The sequence below is a fragment of the Fulmarus glacialis genome, unplaced genomic scaffold (assembly GCF_000690835.1).
Source record: "Fulmarus glacialis isolate BGI_N327 unplaced genomic scaffold, ASM69083v1 scaffold2547, whole genome shotgun sequence".
Lineage (NCBI taxonomy): Eukaryota > Metazoa > Chordata > Aves > Procellariiformes > Procellariidae > Fulmarus > Fulmarus glacialis.
The window spans coordinates 220,102-246,275 of record NW_009221157.1 but is presented as its reverse complement, the minus strand read 5'-3'; the positions used below and the strand labels follow the sequence as shown (position 1 = coordinate 246,275).

Genomic DNA, 26,174 nt, shown 5'->3' with positions numbered 1-26,174 from the left:
AGATTTAGACTAGATATAAGGAAGAAACTTTTTACAATGCGGGTGGTGAAACACTGGCACAGGTTGCCTGGAGAGGTGGTAGATGCCCCATCCCTGGAAACATTCAAGGTCAGGTTGGACGGGGCTCTGAGCAACCTGGTCTAGTTGAAGATGTCCCTGCTCATTGCAGGGGGGTTGGATTAGATGACCTTTAAAGGTCCCTTCCAACCTAAACTATTCTATAATTCTGTGATTTTCATTTTTTTTATTATTTTAATGATTGAAGCAGAATGCAGCATGTAGCTTGCTCTTTAAAGTAACCTTATGAATAATCTTGTTTGTCCAGCATTACTGAATTAAACATATTGATTTTTCTGGCCAAATAAGGATATAGACAGAGTTACTTTCCCACCTGTTACTCACATGGTAAGGAAAAGCAGCATGGTGTTCAATCAGCAGACATTGTCTTAAGGAAAAAGTTATGTTAAGGGTTAATAACATTTCATCTGTATTGCCTATTGGTGTGAAAGGTGATATTGTTGAACAGTCTGTGCTTCCTAGTAAATAAATCGCCTATGAAGTAATTTATTACAGATGCTTTCATTTTACAGTGGTTATTGCTCAACTTTTCATAATGCACCACAATATAGAGTTCACAGCATTCCTCCTATGTTTCCATCCAGTTGGCCTTGAATAGCGTTGAATTCCAGTGGAAGTGAACAGTTGAGGTCCTTGGATAATAAGACGACCAACTGATTCACTTTCCCCCTCTGAGGGCAGAGATGTTCTTGATATGGTTAATATTGTTTTGGTAATTGAGTTATAATGAAAGCACTTCCCATGCAGCTGATTCCCATATCAGTATTTACTCGTTTTGCTTAGAGAAATCAAATTATTAGCACTTAAATTCTATTGCTGTATCAATTAGCTGTACTTGCGTAACGCCACTTGAGTAGTCTGTAGTCTTGATGAGTAGAAGTTATATATGCATTTACTTCTTAATAGCGAATGTCAGGAATAGAGGAAAATATATGGAAGTTTTATAATCTGTATATAACTGCAGACAAGACTATTCTGTAATATATGTGTTTTATTGTTGTTTTCTTGTGGGTTTTTTTTTTTTAAACCTTGGCAGACCTCTTGAGAGACTAAGCATGACCTGGAAGAGAAATGGAGTAAAAATAACCCGTGGCATTAGCAGTTTTGGGAGACGACTCACTATCACCAACCCAACCTCTGCTGATGTGGGGATGTACTTCTGTGAAGCAAAATTGAGAGACAGCACAGAGGAACCAGCAAGAGCGAAAGCCTTCCTTTCTATAATGGGTAATTCTCACGGCAATGTGTTTTTTAGTAAAACGGGCTCTGGACTGAGGCATAATAGGAAATAAAATTGATATTTTAATATTTCATTGACCTTACATTTGAACCTTTCTTCTGAGAACAGAACAAAGGAGGTAAAAGAGGGTTATCTTCCAAATTAATTCAGCTGTTCTTCCCTATGAATATAAATTCACCAAATAGATTTTTTTTAAACACTGATGTGATTCTGAATCCCCTGTGAAACTATGCATTTAATCAGAAGTTGGGGAAATACAGTAGTAAAATCCTTACTGGGCAGCTTCCACATCTTGGCTTTTAGAGGCATTAAATCCTGATTAACTCCCAGCTTGCTTACATCTAGTTTTAATATGTCAAGTGCCTGTATTTCCGAAAGAAGCCTTTTAGGAGCACTTCTGAGCGTTGTCTGTTGCAAGTGCCAGTCAGGGGGCCAAGCACACAGGCAGGCAGATATCATTACTGAGGTAACAAAAGGAAGAAGGAAACGCCATTAAAATCGGTGCTACGTACTAGACCTTCAACTCCAAGGGAAACTTTGGACTTAATATTTTTAAAGGGACGTTGGTGCCCTTTCACTGGCCTGTTTCCACCATCACCTCTGTGTTGGACTTTTGCTGTAGCAAGGAGGTTGTCATTTGGAAATGGTCGTTACTGTGCATGCCATATCCTGATATAGTAACACAAATTAGCACACTGCACACAGCGCAGAGTTTTTTAGGACTTTTAGAATAAAAGAGACGTTTTAGAACAGAGACGTTTAGGTGTTCTAAGCCACAGCTGATTGTGTAAAGTCTAGCTTTTATGTAATAGTCCCAGTAATAACTGTGCAAGTGTCCTGCAGAGGTTATTGCTCTGGCAATTATATAAGTCTCAGCGTTGATCAGAATTCATGCACATGCATTTCTGTAGTGCATTGCAGAGGGAATTCAGCACACAATTCTCTACACTCTTTTAGCCTTCTGAAAATACAATTTTAAAGACTTTGCTGTATGGTCTGTATTCTACTGAAGCAATTTATAGTAGTTCATGCTAAATGAGAAAGCAGCTTTTCTCTCTACAAAGCTCTGTTCCAGGTTTATTTGTAGTACTGTGTCTCTATTACATTTATTACCTACTGGATGAAGTTTGGTTCCGGTCTTTTTCTTTGTACTCTGTTTCTTAGAATTATTACCTCGCAGCTTCCCTTCCCTTTAAGGAGCAGAGACGGATTTCAACTTATTTATGGGTTTGGTTTAAACTCTTCCTTATTCATAAGATTTTATTGTAACTAGTTTAACTTTGCTGCTATGCTGTCAGATCCAGCCTAATGCAATACTTAAAGCAGCCTCTCAGTTAATGTAAAAGATTCTTAAATACAGTTACAATAAAACTGAGAAACAATCATTGGGGAATCATATTAAACTAGCAGTGCTGCCTTTCTTTAGTAGCTGATCTGCTCTCTTATTTTTAAATGTTTTATTTATTTCTTATCCAGTTTTAGGGGGCTGTCAGAGAATGAAGTTATGAAAAGGCCTGCAGATAAGAACAAGCAGATGAAAGAAAGCAGAAACAAATTGGTTACCAATTACTTTTATTTCCTTCTGATGGAACAAGACACTTCAGTTGCAGGTGTTTACTCAATGTGTCAGCAAAGCCTGATAGATTTCTTTATTTATGAGTTTCTTGAGCTGCAGGATGGATCTCTAATTCTAAACAGGAAGCCAAATCAAAGGATTAGTAGTTAATGCATAACTTATATTCAGCCTTACAGTTCTGGATGGATCTGGCCATCGTTTAATTAGTCAAGGGACAGGTCCTAGAGGAAAGTGCAGACAAGATTGAAACCTAAGGATTTTTGCGGTGTATTCCTTATCATCTATTGGAGTAGTACTTAGAGAGAATCAAGAAGGCTTGTCCATTTGCGTGTATAAAATATTTATAGTGTGTACATGTTGATAGTGATCTGATAAAGAGCTGTACTTCTTGGGACAATAACACCGCGTGGACTTAGTAAGGGGCCTTGACTAACAGAAAAAGGAAACTGTGTTAATAGAAGAGGTTTGCTTTCAAAATGACTGGGATAAATCAAATACAGACCCTCAATAGTATGGTAATGAGAGCTTTTGTGGATTAATAGAAAAAAATATTTTGCTATTAACAGGTAGAATAGGGGTAGCAATAAAAAGATGCATCAAAGGTATCACAAACACTGAGTTAATCAAAGCTTTTTTACAAATATGTCAGTCCTTGCCTTTCCTAGTTACAGGAAGTCTCGTAACTTGAGTGTGGGCTCAGATGGTGACAAGAGCTTTATTAGAAGGCAGTGGAACTTAGTACAAAGGCATGTACTCAGTTCAAATTATTATTTGTGACCTACAGTATTATCTCTGAATTTTTTTTCTGAATATTTCTGAGTTTCTCAGTTTGTAAATTAAAATCACAATAATATTTGAGAAATCTGAATCTCTAATGTAATAAAGTAGTACTGCATAAGCAAGAAGAAAATCCTCTAGTCTTGTGCTGCACTGCAATTTTCTTCTGAATGTAGCAAAGAGCTTTCTGACATCTTCATATTGTTCCAGCAAAGATAAACTGAGGCGGTTCCAAACCCTGGTTTTATTAGCTGCAGTTGTTATAAATTTTTAAAGGGTAGCATGTTCCTCAGTTGGCAGAGTAACAGTTTGGGAAAGATTTGTTGCAGATTAGATAAGAGCACATTTGTTTTATCACTAACAGTTTGAAGATTAAGTAATTTAAGGAGTCTTCTCATGAGCAAACCAATTTGAAAACTGAGCTAATCTTAAATCCTTTTGCTCTAGTTCTGCAGGTTCTGTTAGCAACAAATTGCAATAGTAGTTTTTTAAGTGATTGTTCTGTGGGAAATTATGAATTTTAGGAGCTTAAGAAAATGAGGGATGAAATCCTTCCAGTATGCAAAATCCATACTGCTCTTTAAATCAGATGCAGTCAGAAAATAAAATCTGAACAAACTGAGGAGAAAAACAATTAGAAAGAATGGCCTGGTATGATGAGGTGTTGAAGCCCTGTTGGCCTGGCCAAAGGAATAGGATGGAATAAAGCAGAATCACAGTAGAGGTCTTCCCTTCTTTTGAGCAGTTTTGTGCCCAGAACAACTACATTCATAGACATATTATTCTCATCTTGGTGTCTCCTAGTGAGTATTTTTACATCCTAGCTGGATAGATTCCTTTCTGAAAATAGGATGACAGGGGAGGTCTGTCTCTCTCTTGAAGGCTACCCTGGTTCTCATCAGGTATGGATACAGCTTCATGGGATTCAGGAACATATCAGAAAAATTCTAACATTAATATGGAGGGCGCACCTGGCTATGCTCTCAGATGAACTATGGGGCTATTCCTCCTTCACTGTACTTCTCCAGGAGCAAGTGTAGAGATGCAGAAGGGCTGTCTTTTTGCGTTGCCATTGTTCATGAATTTGCGTTGAATGTATATATAACTGCCACAACAGAAGTTATTTTCCTCTGCAGCTAGCCGCCTCGGTACCTTGTGCTCAGATCTCTGGAAACAATAGCTTTCATGGCTCTAGCTTAGACACTATGAAACAATACAAATGATGTCTTGAAAGCAGAGGAAAGAATTTTTCCGTGATGACTGTGTTCGTGTACTGTGCATAAGAAAAGAATAAGAGTTTTCAGGAAAACTATAATATAAAATGTCTTTGGACTTGCCTGAACTTTGGCGTGGGCTCAAAGCAGAGAAATGTTGATAATTTTTGATTTGGTGAGCCTCAGAGGTTCCTGAGATGGACACAGACATGCCGCCTTGGCCCCAAATGCACACAGGACCTGTACCACAGTGAAGTAACGGGACTTTTGGGGAGTCTAGTTGTGTCTCTGACATTCAGGAGAAGGTCCACCTTCTTTCAGTTCTGCAAACAGGAGATGTGTTCCCTCTGCTGCTATAAGGTTTTAGAACATGCAGACTGCTGCTTGCAGAAGGGGTAGTAGCAAGAAATGGAGAGTACCTTTTCATCTCTTTCTGTTTTAACCTGATATTCATGCAAAGAAAAGTCCTGCTTCAAGGAACCTGTTTTACCTGCATATACACTGAGGCTTCTCTCGGCATGGAGAGTCTGATCTACTGTCTGGAGCTACGGACTTTGTACCTACAAGGGGCTCTCAAGTTTCCAGTTCCCCTTTCTTTACAGGATATTCACCAAATAAATTAGTTTATAGTAATGCTAGAGAAAGGCTCCCATGTTTAAGGCTCAGTTTTCTTCTTAAATATACAGGCCTGAATTTCTGAGTGATTCAGGAATTTCAGCTTTGGAGGAGCCCCTGGGGCTTTCTCTGTTCTTTCTGACTTTCATGTATGTATCTAGGATTAGGTCACACATCTCAATGCAGCTTGAAGGGTATGTAATGTATGCTGACTGCTATCTTTTGAATGTTAAAATCAGTGACCATGTAACTCTGTGTGTGGGAAGTTAGAACAGTATCAAATTTTGCAGGCTCCCAAGGGCTTTGCAGAGAGGCTATCTTTTCAATGATGTCTGTAGTGCAAAAACCCCCTGAAACCCTCAACAACTATTAAAAGCATGCATTGATATTCAAATATTCTTTTTCCCCTTTGCTTCTTCTTGACCTTTTAGTTAAGATCGGTCAAACACCAATACAGTATCTGAACAATACAGTATCTGTTTCTTTCAGTGTAATATGAGATGTGACCCCTCTCATTGCGTAGCGCGCTGCACTGCCAGCAGGGTGAACTTGGTGTCATGGGTGCTTTCCTATTCTAACTATTGTGATTCTATAATTCCAGAAAAATTTAAATGTTTGACCTGATACCAACAGACTACTGTCATTCCTAGACATCGCTGTGTCTGGGGGCTTGTGTCTGGCATGTTATATAGCGTGGAAGACGCTGTAATTTCACCACACATACTAAATTTCAACACGTGATTATTGCCTACAACAATAAATGTTCAAATTCATACTGTGTGAATCAAACCAAGCCTTATAAATATGCAGTAGAGTCATATATACAGGCAGCCAGAATGCCCCTTCAGAATGCTATCTGACCCTATAAATATTACTGCATTTTTATGGCCTCTTTCTGAGGTGGAGTATAGCACCTAAATTGAGACACCCTGAATTTTTTACTTGCAATTTATGCTGGGTCTGCAGGCCCTCAGGCACACACCTGATGTGCAGATGATATATCTGACTCACCTGAAAAGTGAGGAGCCTAGATTTCTGTTGTCTAGCACCTGTAACTAGAGCTATTTCTTCCACAGCCTGAGTTCTGTTGAAGCCGTAGACCCTCTCTGCAAAGCACCTTTTGAGCATCCATGTTGCTAGCATAAGACACATGCATGTGGAAAAGCAGCACAGCTTGCGTGGAAGTCACTGTTTCATTTCCCTCAAAGCCCAAAGAGTATACCTACACCAATACTGCTGTGATTCTCTCATACCTTAAATCACCAAGACTAATTTTCCATGTATATTAGACTTAGGATGCCACAGCACTGTTGTTCACGTGGTATTCTAGATCTTCCAGAATTCCCTCAGGAATTAGCCTTGTCTTCCCAACTAGGCTTGTCTCTGTCTCCAGGCAGCAGAAGCAGGTAGTTAACAATCAGTAAATTGTAGAGTTGCTTCTGGAAGGTTTTCTATATCTGTGCTTATCACACAAGAATAAGATCTGACTCCTCTATGGACAGTTGTTGCCTCAGCCTCTCGACCCCTCTATGTCAATCGTAGCGTTTGGCAGGGCTTGCAGCTGCTTTTTCAGCAGGCTTTAGTGTAAGGGAAAAGGTGGGTCTGGGCTTGGTAAAGACTGGAAATCATATGTGTTGGCACACGTACACCCTGAAAGTCCTCTGGGAGTTGTCTGTGGCCTTTAGATTGCCTCTTTCTTCAGCTCCTGCTCTTTTTCTGTCTTGTCTGATTCCGTTTCTCCCTGCTTCTTTCAAAAAAAGCTGATGTGAATCTTCCCTTTATAACATCACATCCCGTTTGCTAGGTGACGGTTGTCACTGACTTCAAGTTCCTTGTCAGATAATTCATTGCTTGATGTCTGCTCACCTAAGCATCTCTTAATGTAAAAAGTTTCTTCGAGAGTGGCATAACAGCCTGTATGGGATTTAAAGGAAGGAGCACAGATTGTAGGATAGGATTTTGGGAGAGGCACTGGGAAAGCAGACTGTGTAAATATGCCAAGTATAACTGCAGAAATTGTGTGCAACAGCAGCACGTAAGCAGTGGTCATGGAACCACTAGCATCTTTGAGGTCACGTTAAGTGCTTTGCAGCTGGACTGCAGGCCCATGTTGAAGATAAATCTGCAAATTTATCACTGGTGTGTGAATATGTTGCTGATCTAGGAGGAAGTTTAAAAGCTGGTAGCTGAAGGTTGCCAAGTTTAGAAATTGGCCTGTTAAGGTCAGAGTGCCTTACAAAGGGGAGAGTGGAAGATGTGCAGTCAGGAACTCCCTAAAAGGAGGAGGATACACTTGAACCTCACTGACTGAAGAGACATCCATAGAAGCAGCCCGAAGTTAGAAGTGAATGGCTGGATGCGGGGGTACGTGTCTGGATGCTGTCTTGCTCCTGTGCTGCTTTGGCCACCTTTCCCCTTTGTCTCCCCTCATGATCAAATTAAGTTGCCATAGAATGAAAGATTCAAATTTTAATTTGAGAGATGGACAGATGGACGCTTACTTGTGCGTCCACAGACAGATACATAAGTGAGAAGGTTACTAGGCTAAAAGTTTGGAAATTAAAAGGATAAAATTCTGGAAAGCGGAACACAAGGAAAACATCAGACAAGGCTTGGAGGATGGCATGAGAAACAAGAGTGTACTCAGAATTAAATATGGACTTAGATAAATTGTGGAGGACTCAGCAACTTAGTTGATCAAACATGTCAAACACAGTGTGCCATCAGTGAATTTCAATTAAATGTTCAGCTTTTCAATTTGTTGTTTAGATTAACGCATGAGATCATATGCAATAAATCACACCTTATTATGCATGTTTATTAATAGCTTTATATTTAGGCAGTGGGGATCAATAATGTTAACACATGTATATTATTAGAATGTAATAAATCAGGTAGCTTGTTTTATTGGTTTTGCTGGGTAAATGAGTATTCCAGGCTATTTTGCAACCTCACCTCCTCTGCACAGGATTTTGAGGACTAATATTGATTGACTTTATTTGGAATGAATACAGAATCGTAATATCCATTGGTGCTCAAATGAGACCTTAGTTCTGTACACTCAAGCAAGTGGTTTATTGTAGTTAGTGGGAAGGAGTGCTGGGAAAGGGGGTTTTGTGTTCTAATCTTGTGCTTACTGATGTGTACCTGCTGGCGTGTCATGTCATCACTGTGAAATGATAGCAACGTTTGCTATGTTACAGGTGGTAGCAGGAGAAATAAGATTTTGCAGGATAAAATTATGTGATTTTGGTTTTATTTATGAAAATACTAACGTCCTATCAATAATACAAACTGCACGTCTGGTTTTCAGACATGGTTGGTGAAGAGATTTGAGAGAAGGTTAGCTCAGATGACCTTGGATCTTGTTGTAGCTTACTACATTTTTTGAAACATACTTGATTTCCTTAAAATGAAAATACAAGTAACTTGTTCTCACAAGCTACTTACATTGTCTTTTCTGTATTTTCTAAAACTTACCAGTGAGTTTGTCTATGGTATAATAGCAATCTAGTTATAATCAAATAAAATGCTTCTAAAAACAGTACTCAGATGATAATTGCATTGAACAGACTATGACAGTTTTTAGTTACCATGATAATTACTGCAACCTTAATGCCTGTGGGACTTTGACATGATGCTCTTCAATTTTATGCTGCATAGAAGAAAGAGTTACATGACAGCATACTCTACAATTTCTGGAATCTTGTCTTTGTTTAATTAAACGTCTAATATCTTTTCTTTAGTCCTAATGATAAAGTGTGGATTTTTATGATTATTACTATAACTTCAATTAAAGTATTAAATCTGTTTGCTTTCAAGAAATAAAACAGTTGAGAAGAATTTTTTTAATTATGCTGCACTTGTCCTCTGATGTCAGCTCTCTGATATGCTATGGCACTTTATTTGACATGCTTCGTGCCTTCACGAGGTGGAATTTAGTTTAGATACTGAAGCAAACTATCCTATAAAACGCTATGTTGTAAATATAAACCTTTATAAACCTCTCGGGAGGGCCCTTCTGAACGAAGAATTAGAATGTTCCATGATTCAGACCTATAAAATGAAAAGTAGCCCCTGCTCTGAGTATTAATTTGCGGCACAAACCCCTAAATCTTACCTTACATTGACTTGACTCTTTGGAATCCATACTCAGCGTAGCAAAAATCGTTGCCTTTTTTAGGATGCTTTTACTACCAAAAAAAGTGCCTCCAAATAGGGACAAACTTAGACAAGCTAGTCTGTTTGTAACGCACTGTATTAAATACAACACGTGTGGAGAGATTATATGATGAATATCTTTAAATTAACACCTATTTTTCATTTTGCTGGGGCTTTGTTTGTTTACTTTTGTTTGCTTTCCGCATTCTAAAGAACCACCATATTTTATGGCTGAGCCCCAGAGCGTGATTTTGGCTGAAGTGGAGAAAGACGTGGACATCCTGTGCCAGGCGATGGGTGAGTGTGCAGAAGTGTTCAAACTTGGATGAATACATATGTATCTCCAGTACTGAAGAAAGCGTCTTATATAAACTTTTAATGTTTTGAGGCCTCTGCATTATTGCTAATTATCACAGATCCCAGGTACAAGGGAGAGGGATGGCCTTTGCCCTGGGAAAATTGGGCAGTCCTTGTAGTTTAGTTTAGACGTGAGCAAAGCTGGCACGTTCGTGTTTGTCTGTTGGGCAGGGCAACTCCTGCTCCTTTCCCTCTGGTAGCCTGCCTTTGCTTCATAGTTGTTGCTATATAACAGACGTTAGTGTCCTGAGCCACAAAATCAGCTGAGGTGAAAGTATGGTTATGGAATCCATCGTTTGCAATGCAAACAGTCAATATTTTCAACAATTCAAATGTCCTTTTTTCTAAAAATTATGGAACTTTTATACTGAATAGAAATGTCAGTAAGTCTGACATTTAAGTGTAGTTAAGAATTCTGCAGGGGGACCATTGCAGGCAGGTTTTAATTGGCAGGTGTATTAATAACATAAAAGACTTCAAATGTTTAGAATTTCACCTAAACCAAAATGGTTTTCAAGATTTAGTTCCAGAGAAATAGAAGCACCACCTGTTTTAGCACTCTAGAAAGATAGGAGGCATCGTAATTTTGTGATTAGAGCAGGTTTGTCTATGTCAACGAATTGCTACATGACTTTGGCAAGCGACGGAACTTTTTGTTGTCTCACTTTCCCTGATGCTGAGTTTAACAAACAATACATGTAAAAATGCCATGAGATCCTTAGGTAAAAAGTACACAACCTTGATTTAAAAAAAACACCCAACCTAATTAACAGCTTGTTTGAATGGGTTCTTTCTCCAGATCAGAGTCAATAAAAATATTCTTTATTGCATGATTGTATTATTTCCACTATGATTTAAGCATTTTTTTATGCTCTATGTAGGAAAGAGTCAACACTGCTTTTCTACAGGGAAGCTTTGCAAATATGTTAGTGTGATAAACAAGCCTGTGTGTAAGGGTGCTCTGGTTGATTTAGAATTTCAGAAGCCCTTGATGAGGTCTCTTGCCAAAAGGCTGTTATAGAAATGAAGCTATCAGGTTATAAGAGACAAGGGCTTGTTGTTAATTAATAGCTTTTTGAACAAAACACAGCAGGACCTCCTGTCAGTGGAGTTCCCTGGGAAACTATGCTGGAACCTGTGCTGTTCAACATACTCATAAATGCCCTGGAAAAGAGGGTGAATAATAAGATAATAATATTTGCTGATTATATAAAATTATTCAAGAAAGTCAACATTAAAACTGACCGTAAAAGAGTCGCAGAAGATTCTGATGATTTGAACTGACTGGACAATAAACTGGCAGATGAAATTATTGACAGAGATGAAATTACCTATTACTATGCAGAAAAGGTATGTCTTCTGAAAACATCAGTTCAGTGCCAAGCCGTAGTTCAAAATGTTAGGTACTGGGAAGAAAGGAATAGAGAAAAAATAAGAGAATGCCACTGTATGAATCCATGGGGCAGCACCCCCGTCTCAAATACTTCACACAATTCTAATCATTCTACTGGAGAGAGGGGTGTGGAAAAACCAGAAAAGATACAAAAAAGTAGGAATGGTATAGTTGGAGGTCTACCGTGGTTTTTGGATAATGAAAAATTAAATTGACTGGAACACTTTCTGAAAGAGATGACTGAAGGGCGGGTGCCATATGGGAAGGTGAGTAGGAGAAGATGATTCCGCATTGCTTAGTGCAAGAAGTAGAGGAGGCAGCCAGCTAAATTTTCAGGTGGGAGATGTACGATAAAGAAAAGATAGTACTTTTTTAGAAAACATAAACTGTGGAGGTCATTGGTCCAGGCAGTAGTTAAGATCAGAAATAAAAATTATGTAGAAAAACAAACAAAATTTATGGAAGAAAAATCCAGTAAGAACTATTAAACACAGCTGTGTGTATGCAGCCTCTGGCTCAGGAAATAGCTGAAGCACAGATTACTGGAGCTGAGAAGGTGGAAATAGCATTTCGCCCTTGGACTGTTCTTGCATTTTGTCCCTGAGCATCCAAGACAAGACAGTTTCAAAGGAAGGAAAAGTGACTAGATAGACATTTGTTCTGGCCATGTGCCACCAACTTTATGTTTAAGCGTGTGGTATTACAAACTTACTGACATTTTTTTATTGGAGAAGATTTTTCAAGTAGCAGAATTAAAACTAAGTGTTGTATCATTAGAGAAGTTGAGTTAAAAAAACATTCTGAGATTTTTTTGAAGAATTTTTCGATCCTACACAACTGTTTGACAAATCTCTGGACTATCTCACTGTCACTGAAAAAACCTATCTGCTGTCTCAAATGTTTTTCGTGTACTACAAAAAAAAAAAAACCAACCCAAAACCTGAAGGAATCGGGGAGAGAAGAAGTTGACTTCTAACTCATCCTTCTATCCTAACTCTTCCTTTGAGCAGTTTAGTTCCCAAGGGGATTAATAGGGCACTCATAACCATTCTCAGTACATGAGGTCTTATTGGAGGTATGGGAAGCCGTACCAGAGAAAAAAAATTATTTCTGCTGAATTCTTCTAGTGCACATCTGATTTGCTGATGAATGTGGTGCAGGAGCATGGAAACCTGTCTTCACGTGGATTATTTTGCTGAGTGTCTGTAACACAGACTTGTATGGGGCAGGTGCTAGTATTAAACATAGAAGAGTTTTGATCCATTATTACACAAATCTAGCAATTGTCAGCATTTAAAAAGAGGGTAATTGAAGGTTGCTGTCTCCCTGCTCCAAGCTGGGAGCTAGAATAAAGCACTAGGGGAACTGCAAAGCTGCCCTGTACCTTTGCTGCAAATAGGAAGACAGATTGTATTTCCCCCAGCCCCATCAAGCGCTGTGCACAAAGCCCATTTGCCAAGTCTTGGTGCACTTCTAACGTGTGAGAGACAGATTAATTTCACAGTATAAGCAGAGATTAACTGTAAATAAAATTGCAACTTGCACAGACTAGCTTTATACTTCCCTGTAATGGAGTTTCAGTGTATCAGCCTGCGCAGTAACCATGCTCTGCTGTATATCTTTCAGCAGTCGCTGATGCTGCCTGCATTTTCAATGGGTTTCCTTTAAATGCTTTTTCTTATTTGCTTATAGAAAGTTTAGAGCTGCAGGCAGCGGTGGCGGTGTCTGGAGAGTGCCGTTAATTGGACTTTAGTGTTGTTCAGACAAGTAGATTGAAAGATGCTCTTGGGATTCCCCAGTAGCCCACTGGGATCTAGAGAAGGCTATTAAAAAAAACCAACAACAACAAAACCCAAAAATGACACAGTGAATATTTTGAGTCTTTTATCCAGGTTCTTAAGTAAGTTACATTTGGCAAAGAGTCAAGCATCTGTTTCACAGATAGGGAAACTGAGCCTCAGATTGCATAAATTATTTGCCCAAGGTTACAGAGAAAGTGGCAAAGCCAGGACCAGAGTCTCAGTTTCCTGCCTTCCCTTCTCCTCCATAGTCTCCTCCATAGCTTCCTCCGTAGATTAATTTGTCTGTGAAAAATGAATACATGCTGAGAAATAAGCTTATTTTATTTATTATTACTAGTCTTTTAGGCCATTCTGTAATCTCTCAAACAGTAAGGTAGGACTGACCCTGCTTGGAAAGGAATGGTCCAAAAGGTCTTTAAAGTGTTTTCTTCTGTTCATAATTTTTTCACCAGAAGTGTTTAGAGAGGAAAAGGAGCAAAATTCCATTGGGGGTGTGGGGAGAGGAAAGCTGTGGGGTAGGAGAGGGGGAGAAGAAAGGAAGCTGGGTTTAACCATTTTTATAGCCAGAGAGGTAGCAAAATGATAAAAGAAAATGTATACAACTTGGAAGACAAATCTCTCGGGAAGATCACTAAAGCCCAAATGAATGCTGCTGACAGGCATCAGAGTGCTTAGATAAGATCCTATTATTCAAACTCATAACTTTGAGTAGAGGAAGATATCTGTAACCGAAATGTAGAAAAATAGAGATGGTAATATTCAGTTTGTCAGCTGAGTTGGTGATAGGAAGGTGTATCTCACAGTGATTATAGGATTAGAAGGTTTGCTAATACTGTTAGTAGAATGGGATTTATGGGATGACACCAGTGTTAAAGGTTTGAGTGTACTGAATGCAGGATTTCATTATTTCCTAGGTGCCTATCAAGTCTGATGTGTGGGGAAAATGGAGTTGCTATTATTTAAACTTGAAATCATTTCCAGGCTTCTCAGCATCAGGAGAACTATGCCATTTTGCATCATCTGTTTCTTCATTACTCAGTGATAATTTGTATTTGCCCAGGAGGATTTTCAAGAGATGAATAACACTCTCACTGAGAATTCTGAACATTGAAATTTACCCTAATTCTGTATATGGGCTGTTGTATGAAATTTAAATTATGCCTACTGCAAGCTACCCCACTATGTCTATTCTCTATCAGACAATGCAGTCTATGTAGTGGATTTCTTCCTGAGATGATTACCTTCTAGATTATGAGTACATTTTATTTTATCAGCAGAACAAATGCATCAGAGGTGATTGTAGTAAATGCTACATGTTTATAAAAGTAAGAGCAGCAATTGAATGTTGTTTTTCAATTGTTCCATACATTGTTTGTACATTCTTTCCAGGAGTTAATATAGCTTTTGTCTGTATAAAGAGAGTAAGTACATTGAGAGAAGATATGAATGGAAGTATAATACAATAGTATTTAACTCTGAGATTTTTAAAATGATAATGATGATAATATGGGACTTCCTGTAGCGCTTTCACTCTGAGAGCCTTAAGTCATTGCCAACACTGCAGTGAAATTCATTGTCTGCAGATGCTCAATTCATCAGTGACAACCCATCCTTTATGCTTCTGTGATACCCTGCTTTTCTCTGTTTGGGCAAATTTCACTCACCCATGAATTTAAGTCCACAGTTCCTTACCTTATTACAAGGGAATGTGAAGCTCTGAGGTTTTAAGTGATATGTGTTCAAAAATAGCTACCGATTATGAAAATGCCATATTTGAGGCTGAGAACTTAAATCAGCTTGATACCCTTGTGATCCTGTGATTATCCAATCACATAACAAAATATCTGCTTCACTTCAGATCCCTGCATAGGGCCCTCAGTCTTTGATCAGTGAGGGATTTCTGGGATATAAAGATAAAACATTGTCTGATGTAAGGAGCGGAACGGGAACATCTATGTATGACTGTTCTAGGCCCCTGACATCTCTTGAAGAAAAGAGAATCCTACACTATTTGTATATACTAAATTTACAGCCACTTCATCCCAGCTGACTGGTATATGACTACAGCAAAAATATACCTGAAATAACTGTGTCAGGGTTTGTAGAACATGCACATGAAAGAAAACAGGAGTAAATGGGACTGTAAGTTATATCTAGGATATCTAGGACTGTAAGTTGTATCTAGGATAGGATTCTCCTAATGTCTGCATTTTTCAAATAACAGGTGAAGCTTGAGAATGAAGAAAAATAATAATAATTTAAAGCTATCCCATTGTTGGCAACATGCTGTTTGTACATCAGCTCAAACTAAGCTGCCAAATTAGGACTCAAAAACAGCCATATAAGCATTTCATTTTTTATGTGTAATTTGCCATTTCCTTTTTATTTTGACATCTTCGCTACAGTAGCACAGAGGATTCTTATTTGGGATGGAACAGTCTTACAGCCTCGCTGCATTGCCACACTGCTGCTGTATAAGTAACATGATTCTGGCTTTCAATGTGAAATTGCTGTAAATCTTATTTTGTAGTAGCATGAAATATGATTGGGTGAAGAAAGTAATTTGAACGTTTTCTCAACATTCCCCCTTTCACTGTCTGCTGGTTTTATTCCCCACCTGTTCTGCAGTGTATTGTTACCATTGATAATGTAAGATGCAGCCTCCATTTATCAAAAGCAGCTTGTTAAAATATAAATAATTGGTGTGGAAGGATGGGAAACCAGGGATATGACCATAACAGTGCCACGTATTTTGACTACCTAAAATGTGTTGTGCGAAGACTAATAGCAAAATTTTTTTTTTTTTTTTTTTTTTTTCCTCCAGGTGTTCCCATTCCCACCCTGGCCTGGTATAAGGACTCTGTTCCCCTCAGCAAGCTGGAAAACCCTCGCTACAAAGTACTGCTGAGTGGTGGGCTGCGGATCCACGCGCTGCGTCCTCAGGACGCTGGAATCTTCCAGTGTTTCGCTAGTAATAAAGCCGGGGAGATACAGACATACACTTACCTGGATGTGACTAGTGAGTAAGGAGCTGCGATAGAGATCAATGAGTTGTCTTGTCATTTCTATAGGTGACCCTACGTCCATCAGATTTCTCTACTGCTCTGTGCTTGTTTAGTTCAACTCACAGAACCTTAATTTTCATCAAGTGTAACTGCCCCAGCTGTAAGGTACCCCAAAATGCCCTCTGTGGCCTGAACGCAATCTGCTGAAGCCTGTAGAAAAACTTTCCTTGACATTAGGGGCTTGAGGTGAACTTTCCTATTTCATGCTACAAAAGGAGAACTTAGTGAGAAGAAGGGAAAAAAAAAAAAGTTAATTGTGTAATACTTTTATCTTTCCTTTATGCTCTTAAATAATTTAGTTCTACTCTAATGTAATTCGGTTCTGAATTCAAGCTACTGCTTCATGATTGAGCATGGTATCGTTTTATCTGCCTTTTGTCTACAACTACATTTAGTAGGCAAAAGAAAGAAAGTTCACGTTAAATGTCTTCTTTTTTTTTTTTTTTTTTTTCTCTCTTTTGGCCAAAAAATCTGATTAAATGGTTTTGTTAATGAAGTATGCTTTTCTCTGTGGAAGAATTGCAAATCCTAGTAGTCTCTTTTAAAAGCGATTATTAACAGGCGTATCCATAATAGTTTAACTCTACTTCAGGAAGCTGATTTTTAGCCCAGGAGCAGTTTACACATACTGACCAGAATTCCTACTGGCCTCAGAAAATACATCAGCCCCATTCAATATATATCTAGGAAACTGCAGAAAAGAATATGATAAAATGCAACCAGGGGAAAAGAAGAGAGAAAGAAACTTGGAAAACATCTTGGATGAGACTCAGGTTCTAAATTCTTTTGGCTGACATTTAAGTTTCAAAGTTAATGCTTTTCTCAAGTTGCATAACTCTGTTATGAAGATGAAAGAAAATAGTTTTGTTTATCTAGAGTTCTCAGCTTCCCCCCAAACACTCATTTTGAGCTCTATCTTCCTTCATCTGTAAGCCATCTTACTTGTATATGTACAAGCACTGATAGATTTTTATCTTCCATGTAGGTAATAAACTGAATTAGACAATTCCTAGGAGATGAATAATGAAAGGTTACAGTCACTGCTGAAAGGTTTTCATGTGTTATTGTCATGTCCTTCTCCATGATCAGCTCTATAAAAGTGGATGTAAAGTAGTCCCTGATAATAGGTAAAGGATCTTTCTGGTAGCTGATGCATTGAGTTTTTTAAATTTTTGATTCTAGACATTAAACCAGCATTTATACAGCCTCCAGAGGATATCACTGTTACAGAGGGGATGACCGCAGTGCTAACCTGTGAAGTTTCAGGGGCTCCAAAACCTGCCATCTCATGGAAGAAAGGTAGCCAGTTATTAAGTTGTGGAAAAGCTGTAATCCATGTTTTCTTGTCCATTCTTATTATTGAGATTCTGTAGATCCATTTAGTGCATATTTCTTCATGTCTCTGGTTCTGCGAGCAGAGAGTTTGTTGTGGGGCTGTTGTGAGCCAGTGGCCTGGATAGGCTGTAAGAGTCTTTTGGAAGAACTAGAATTGCAGTGCTTAATCCGTGCAGTCTACGTGACACTAATCATGCTATTTTTCCCTTCTGTGTTGCAGGAAACCAGATCTTAGCCAGCGGCTCAGTTCAGATTCCTCGGTTCATTCTTCTTGAATCTGGAGGGCTCCAGATAACACCCGTTCTCCTTCAGGATGCCGGCAATTATACTTGCTGTGCAGTCAACTCTGAAGGAGCTCTGAATGCTTTTGTGATGCTGACAGTGTGGAGTAAGGATAATGCTTTGTTTAAAGTCTAACTTTAATCAAGTATTAATCAGTTTTTGTTGTATGCTCGGGAAATTTTCATAAGTAATTATGCTTTTCTAGTTAATAGAGATACTTGTATGACTTAACAGGAATAATGTATCTATTTTAGGAAACCTATCACAAATATCCTTTTTGATTGTAAAATTATGCATATAAACGTTTATATTTTGTGAAAGGAAGTGTATTCAAATAGAGCTTCAATCACAATTACAATTTTACTCAGGTTTTGCCTTGGTGAATCTTGCATTGCAAATCAGACCTTTTAACTTTTAGATTTGGCTATTTGCAGTTGGTTTCTGCCATCAGGAGTCTGCAGGCAGTATAGACCAGCCCATGCTGTTACTAAGGCTGTGGCCACAGTACAATGGATATGATTTTCCTCATACCTTTGTATTTCTTTGTGGCCCTGGGCACTGTCAGAAGCCAAACCAAAGTACAGCAGACTTCAGCGACTCTCATGCTACAAATTGGCACAGCACAGGGCAACCCATGAAATGATTTTGTTCTTGACCATTTGCCCTTGATCTCTATTTTTTTATTTCCTCTGTTGGAGAGCCTGATCCAACAGGTTCACCTGTGTTACTCCTAACTGAGTTAAATTTAAGTTTAACGTGTTTTTTGCTACTAAAGGCAGGAAATTATGATCCCTGAGCTGGGACTAAAAATGATTAAAAACAATGAATATGATGATAATAAATACAGAAGTGTTGTGGCCCTCTCTCCTTTCCTGTGCTTGAAGTACTGATTATGCTGCTGATGTGCGGTGCATATTTGACATTTGCTAATCCCAAAACTCTGCAAGTTAAATCAGCAACATTTTGCCTTTTGAACTTGGGAATACCTGAAAACAATACTGGCAGTAAATGTAATGTACTTGCGTTATATGACCATCATATTTATCTTATTGACAATGTAGAGTTGGTATACATATCAGGATGTTGTAAACTGAATGATATCCAAGTGTATGGATCAAGTAAAGGAGATCCTTCCTATTAATTCTCAAAGGCATGGTTCTTAATGTATAAAAGATAATTCCTGTTCATTGTACTGCACTGGAGCAGGAAAAGTGAATATAACCTAATATTTGTGTAGCAACAGCACCATTATAAAGCTAGAAAGCATACACAGGTACATCAGGAATAATGCTAAAAATTCCATGGTATTAGAGTTAACTCTTGATTTTGCTGATGATTCCTTCTTGTGCACGTATGGGATATCTCAGTAGACACTGATTATCTCTGTAGGGATTTGGGACTGATTAACATTATCCACATATCTTCTATACTCATCCTAGTTGTCTACCTGCTTCAGCTGATGCTATCTGCTGCTGCTACTGTGTGTTAAGCATAATAGAGATCTTTCACACCAGAGCTGGTTGCTGTAGTTACAGCAATTATTGTGTTCTGGGTCTCCAGGAGGTGCTTGAATAAAGATGTTTTGAAACATTTGAGTAAACAGCATATCTTTCTTATATGGAAAATTCAGACTACCAGAAACTCCTCCTTCTCTAACCTTTTTCCTGGATTTGATGAGATTGTAGGGTGCCATTTAAGTTTTCCTCTTGCTGGATATTTTTCTAGTGTATTCTTTGCACAGATTTTCTTTGGTTTTGTTTTCCCTGCACCAAACAGTGTGACTTGTTTCCTGACTAAATGTGTGTTTGGATTCATTCATAATGCATTACAAACATACTTGCTACCTTATGACTTTAGGGAGTTGCCATAGATGCTTACCACAAGACAAGTGAGAGTTAGTACAGCTTTAGCGCTCTTCCTGCTCAGATCACTGCCGACTCAGACTCATGCCCTCTGCTGCTTTTGCTTCTCTGCACCCTACAGTGTACCACCTCTTCTTGACACAATGACATTAGAGGGAGGGGAGCCTTCACAGCAAAGACTTGAAGAGGAATGGCCTGCTTGCCTTGAATGACAAATGTTCAGTTGCCTGCTCTCTGAGTGAATACCCCAGTCAAAATGCTGTAATTTCACCTGAACTATGGCTTGTGTTCCTTTCAGATCGCACTTTCATTGTTCACCCCCCTGAGGACAGCACTGTGATCAAAGGAACCACAGCCACTCTGCGATGTGAAGCGACTCATGATCCTAGAATTTCAATCAGGTTGGTGGTGTCAGTTCTTGTTTGTGTGGTTTATCCGAGCTTAATTTTATAAGCTATATGAATAGCATTAGGTGGAAAGTTTCAAGACCCCAGATTTTAACACCAGACCCCTGATTACTGCATTATAAGGTTGTACACTGTATCATTAATCATATAAATCCCATCTTCCATTTCAGCCTTATGTATTATTTACAATGAGCTATGTTCCACTTCATGACTTCAATATAGCCTTCCATGATTTTACTGTCAAGGTTAATACCCTATCAATGAAACCAGCTTGTCAGAAGCTGATACTTAATGAGAGTAAAAGCCAAAGAGAAGGAATAGGATTTCAGAAGTGTTTACATTGGGGTGCATGAAAGCAACACAAGAGATGCCCATGTTCTTGGAAATAACTCAATAACTAGGGGCTATATTCTGCTTTAACTGTGTAAAGGAAAACAGAATTTGTCTAAACTATTAAAATTTGCACTATAGCATTTAGAGGAAGCTCACCATTTTAAAATAAATTTATCATGAAAATTCATGTAGTCTGAAAGCAACACAAATGAAAGAAAATGCAAGGAACAGCTTGGAGGGTGCTAGAAGGGTGAACTGCAGAAAGAACTTTGGAAAGAGAAATACAGGTGTAAAAATTTCATGTAGAGTTACTTAATTGTAAGACCATGGGCTATAAACATCTCTGACACGTTGGGGTGTGTGTGTTTTAATGCATGAGCTCTAGTAAACCTTGTCACAGCAGTTTAAGATGTTACGGATTATGGCAGTCTAAGATTATTACAGTCTTAGCAGAGATGGGCCAACACCTCAGCTGTTAACTTCAGAGTATGATGTTCTAGTTTAAAATGCTGACAAAGGTGGACTTTAGAACTTGGACGTGAGTACTTCACCTTTTCCATGTGAAATATATAGTATTGTTTATAAAATATATAGTAACTTGGATGGAATTACATTTCTCATTCTGATCACTGATCTAAAACTAAAATTTATAAAAGGCACTGTTCCTGAAAGTAGGGGCCTGTCATTTTTAACGTGTGATTACAGAGCTGGTATCTTATTGCACAGTTCAAATAAATCTGTTTTGAAGTTCTTGTGAGTAGTTATTAACTGAAGCATTGTAATACTCAGGTATGTTTGGAAGAAGGACAGTGTTGTAATAACATCCAGCAGTTCCAGGATCACAGTAGAGAAAGATGGGACCCTCCTCATCAGCCAGACATGGTCAGGTGACATCGGAGACTACACCTGTGATGTCATTTCTTTTGGAGGAAACGACTCCAGAATGGCTCGACTAGAAGTGATGTGAGTATTCCATCTTAAATATACACTATGCTTGGTTTCCGATACCCTTGGGCATTTTTCTAGGATTTCATTCTAGGAGATCCGGGGAGTCTGTAAGTTTGATTTTTGGTGTGGGTTTTTTTAGGGCAAGTTAAGCCTGGCTCATTCCTAATTAAATTGCCTTGACATGTGTCTTCCCTTTTGCATGCTGCCATGCTGCTTGGACTTCCAAGTAACTGGAGCCTTGGAAGTTACTTCCAAGTGTCTGCATCTCCCTGAAACGCCATGTGTACACGTCCATCTGGTTGGGTGACTGAGCTCAAGGGATAACGATTAAGAGGTTGTAGTCCGCCTGAAGCCAGTAAGAAGCGGACTGCTGCAGGGGAATCTAATTGGACATGTCCTGTTCAGCATTGTTATCAATGATCTGAAGGAGGTGTTGGAGTGCATGCTCATCAAGTTTGTAGGTAGCACAAAATGGGTGGGGGACAGTTGAGATGCACTCGAGGGCAGGACCACCATTCAGAGAGACCTAGGTAGGCTGAGAAATGCGCCAACAGGAACCTTATGAAATTCAGCAAAGACAAATGCAACATCCGCATCTGGGGAGGAATAAACTTCTGCAGTAATGCCGTTTGGGCACTGACTGGCCAGTAGCAGTTCTGCTGGAAAGAATCTGGGGATCTGGGTAGACAGCAGCTGAACATGAGCCAGCTGTGTGCCTTGGCAACAAAAAAGGCTGACAGCATCCTGGGCTGTATTAACACGGGCATAGTAGATTGATGGACGTGATTACTCCCTTTTATTTGATACTTATTAGTCTACATCTGGAATACTGTCTCCAGTTTTGAAGACTAGTCTGGATAAACTGGTCTGATCTCATGGCTGACCCTGCTTTGAGCAGGAGGTTGAACCAGAGACTTCCTGAGGTCCTTTCCAGCCTGAATCCTTCTGTCATCCCACACCGTAAGGCTTTTCCATAAAGGCCAGGTGCTGCCCTGTGATGCCAAGGTTATAAGAAAATGTTTTCTTACTTTTAGTTTTTTTTCCTCTGTTAAACATATATCAGAATAGCTGGTCCCTGTACAGGCATTGCTTACTCTTGCATTCTCTTTATACATACATTTTCAGGGGAAAAATATTTTTATGTATGGCTTTCTTTATTCCTAAGGATCTTTAAAAATAAAAACAATAAAATGTTTAAAGTGCAGTTCAGTTCTGAAAAAGGATTATAAAAACATCATTACGGGGTTCCATATTTTCTATTTCCGTCATTCCACTTGGGTGAAGTGTACTTCCATTTTATTTTTATCACTAAAAGCAGCAACTGTGGTTTTCGTACATGTGTGCAACAGATCAAATAAATAAGAAGGTAATGTTTTATGTAGACTTTTTATTTATTTATTTATTTGAGTAGTGCTGCATGCTTTAATTTAACTAAAATTGCATCTGTTTCTGCTGGTCATGCCTGATCTCTCTGAGAAGATGGCAACTTCTGCTGTTGGCAGTGTAATGAGTTCACCTCTGAGATTTGCTATGCAGAGGGCTGTTTGATACAGCATTATTCTGACAGTGCCAAGGCTAGATCATATGCCCATTTTCAGAGAGCGGTCATACATTCTTTCTCTAATTAAGCACTCCTCAGCTCTCCTCCCGGAGTGCATTTTACTGCTGGTTTGAATCCAAGAGCAGAAGACAATTCAAAATATATTGCTACTATATAATCATACTTGGTTTTCTCTGAGGCGGTTTTTGAATGGAGGGCAGAAAATTATGGAGTAAAGACTGAAAAGAATGTTAAAATCTGGACTCTGAAGCAAAGCTATAAATATGTGCTAAACACTTCAGTAGTCTGACCATTTCTTAATCCTGAATAGCAAAAGATGCCCTATGCAACCCAGTACAGCACAGGAGATGTATTTACTTGCAGTTCCCTGGTGACCAGTGAGGAACAGATTTATACTCCATAAAACTCAGGCTAGAAGTTAGCTGGGAGAGGTACGTCTTGTGTATGTTGCTGAGGCTGCCTTTCTTGCACCCCAGCTTGTTCCAGTTGTGTTGGCTGGCTCTCCATGCACTGGGACTGGCTCTTAATCCTGTATCTCTGCTTTCTCCTGTGTTCTGTTGCTGATCACCTATCACCTGTTTTTCCTGGAGGAATTAAAGAAATATATCAGACCCACTCTTTTAGAGGACTTCAGTAACTGAGAAGTCACTCAATCGTACCTTGAATTGTGACATTTTATTTCAAAATAGTGCTGCAGGTAGTGCAATAATGCCGAAAAACATTGCATTCCTTTGCAGCTTTCATTATTATCGTTTGGCTCAGTAGCACAAATCTGTGAGAAATAGAGATACAGCAGAAGTGAAATGGAAAAAAAAATATGTGGAAAGGAATTGTCTGAAGTAAAGCTTAAATTAAGTTCTAGCTCGTATACGAATGACAGATCTATAACATTCCCTATTCTCCCAGATAATTCTCTTGTGCAGAACATTAACAAACAGGGCATGTACATTCCCATCGATGAGCACTTACACTTCAGTGCCTTGAGTACCACTAATGTCAGACAAATGTTCAAAGGAGGCCTCTCAACCAATTACAGACTAGAGCAGTCTACCAACGGATAATATCCTAGCCTACTTAGCTTTATCTGACAACTCCAGTTGTCTCACCACCTTTTTTTCCCCCCAGGAACCAGCATGTCCCTCCTCTACCTCTAGGCGTGTCAAGAGAAATTTCCAAAGGCACAAATAAGTTTATTACTGATTTCTATTCAAACTGATTCAATTCAAAACCATTGACCTTCAGGGTGACCTTCAGTTATTTAATCTCTAAGTGGTCTGGTTTTCTAACCTGTGAAAAGAAGGAAAGAAAACTTTTTCTTTCTTTGTCTTCCCTTGTTGGAAGACAGGCTTGAGGAAAAAGTTACTGGTTTTTGCTAGAAGAACATATGCTGATAGCACAGCATAGTATACATTGGTGGTGCAAGCAGGATGGATCATTTTTCTCAGCATGTCTATGAAGAAATAAAATATTTGAAAAGGAAAGCCAGAAAACTAATGAAGAACTTGCTAAAGTGCAGCCAAAGGTTACTTTGCTCATCAATTTTTCACTGATGGTACTTGGGCACAGAAACTAATTGCTAGTCAAGATACTCTATTCATTCATTTGTCTTCCCTCTAAATGTGTTTATTCTTCATGTACATCACTTGATTTGATTTGCACGAGGTAAAACATTTGCGAGTGATGTTTCTCTTCTGCAAGAGAGAGATTTTAATTTTTTACTTACTTTTTTTTTTCTCCTAGCAGAGCTTCTCGCCTGCAAATACAGAAACATTTGCAGGTCTTTTGATGATGAGCTTGTGCTTCTCTTGCATTCCTCTAAGTCTCTTAGGATTTGATCCTGAAAATAATTGTACGTTATGAAACATCGCAGCTTCATTTAGCTTACTTTTATAGTCCTGTAAATACCATAGTGAAATACATATAGAGGAAAAACCGCTTGTTCCTAAAGCTGCAGAAGCTGGGTTATCACAATGTATCACTCATCTGATGGGCATCTGTGCTGATTCCAGCTCAAAGTATCCTGAGGGTTCTCAATGTATATAAAATACGGAGAATTACCACCATCTATGCCTGATGATAGCTGCTGCTCCGTATCAGCCTATCTGCAGTCCAAACTAAAGAATCTCTTTGTTGTATGAATGTGACTGAAAAGTATGGTAATGCTGCATTGTTGGAAAATCAAAGCCCTGTACAAGCCTCTGTTATGTCACAACATATAGTAAAATCTTTTAGGCTCTTTCTCTATGCAAAAATATGGGGAGGACAATGTAATACAAAAATAGACAATTTATTCCTGGCAGCAAGTTCATCTTCTTTCAGTTCTCTTTCACCGAAGAAAGAACTATTATCGTTCTGTCTTCTTCAAAAGCAGAAGAGGGGAGCTAACCATTTATAAAACCCAGTGGGTTGCCAAGAATGCACGGTATTGCCTTTGTCAATCATTTATACATGAATTTTGATACCCTTTTTACTAGAGTATTTGTAATTCCTCCTTCTTCAATTTTCTTCCCAATATATCCCATAAAAAAATAGCTTGATTACTGAAAATAAAATCAGTAAGACCAATGCAGAGTAACAAATCAAAATGATGTCTCATTACAAACTTACCTTCATATGGATCTCATATCCCTCGGTTCCAATAGCCCATTTCTTTTCCTTTCTGCAGGGAGTGAAAACAGGAAGGATGTCAAACTTTAAAATATATTATTCCTTCCTCACTAGAAAGAAAGCTCTATTTATTTTTCCGAGCTCTCTATTGAGATGTCATCCAAGAAGTAAGGTTCACTGCTGAGTTTAAATGCACTTGATACTCAAAAGAGAAATACCACCTGGAAATACACTCGGAAATACAATTGTGTCTGTTCATCATTGAGGGTATATCAGAAATGTAGGTGTTTTTAGCAAAAAGAAAGCATAAAATTCAAAAGCCTTTCCCAAGTGTCTGTAGATTTGAGCTCATGGTGACCACCAAAATGAAATGGGAAATAAATCTGCATGCTCTGGGACTCGGCAAGCCTTTAATTTCAAAAAAATCCACCTCGTTATAGGCCTGCAAGAGACAAAAAGCCTCAAGGATGCCTTGCAAGAGTCCTTCCTGTGTTTAGAAATTGGAGAGGATTCTTTTGCAAGAGAAACTGGAAGGTCCTGAACAACAGATGACATGTTTCT

General features: G+C 38.7%; 1 protein-coding gene across 1 annotated transcript in view; it reads left to right on the top strand.

Moving 5' to 3' along the window:
• Positions 1 to 1,114: 1,114 nt before the first annotated feature.
• The window catches only part of SDK1 (sidekick cell adhesion molecule 1), a gene marked incomplete at its 5' end in the record, with an annotated part of 152,876 nt that continues 127,816 nt past the window's right edge, over positions 1,115 to 26,174 (top strand). Inside the window, 7 exons of the mRNA XM_009580985.1 lie at positions 1,115 to 1,305; positions 9,875 to 9,958; positions 16,038 to 16,232; positions 17,461 to 17,577; positions 17,834 to 18,001; positions 20,056 to 20,158; positions 21,287 to 21,460. Of these exons, the coding sequence (XP_009579280.1) occupies positions 1,115 to 1,305; positions 9,875 to 9,958; positions 16,038 to 16,232; positions 17,461 to 17,577; positions 17,834 to 18,001; positions 20,056 to 20,158; positions 21,287 to 21,460 (1,032 nt within the window). The remainder of the gene's footprint in view (positions 1,306 to 9,874; positions 9,959 to 16,037; positions 16,233 to 17,460; positions 17,578 to 17,833; positions 18,002 to 20,055; positions 20,159 to 21,286; positions 21,461 to 26,174) is intronic.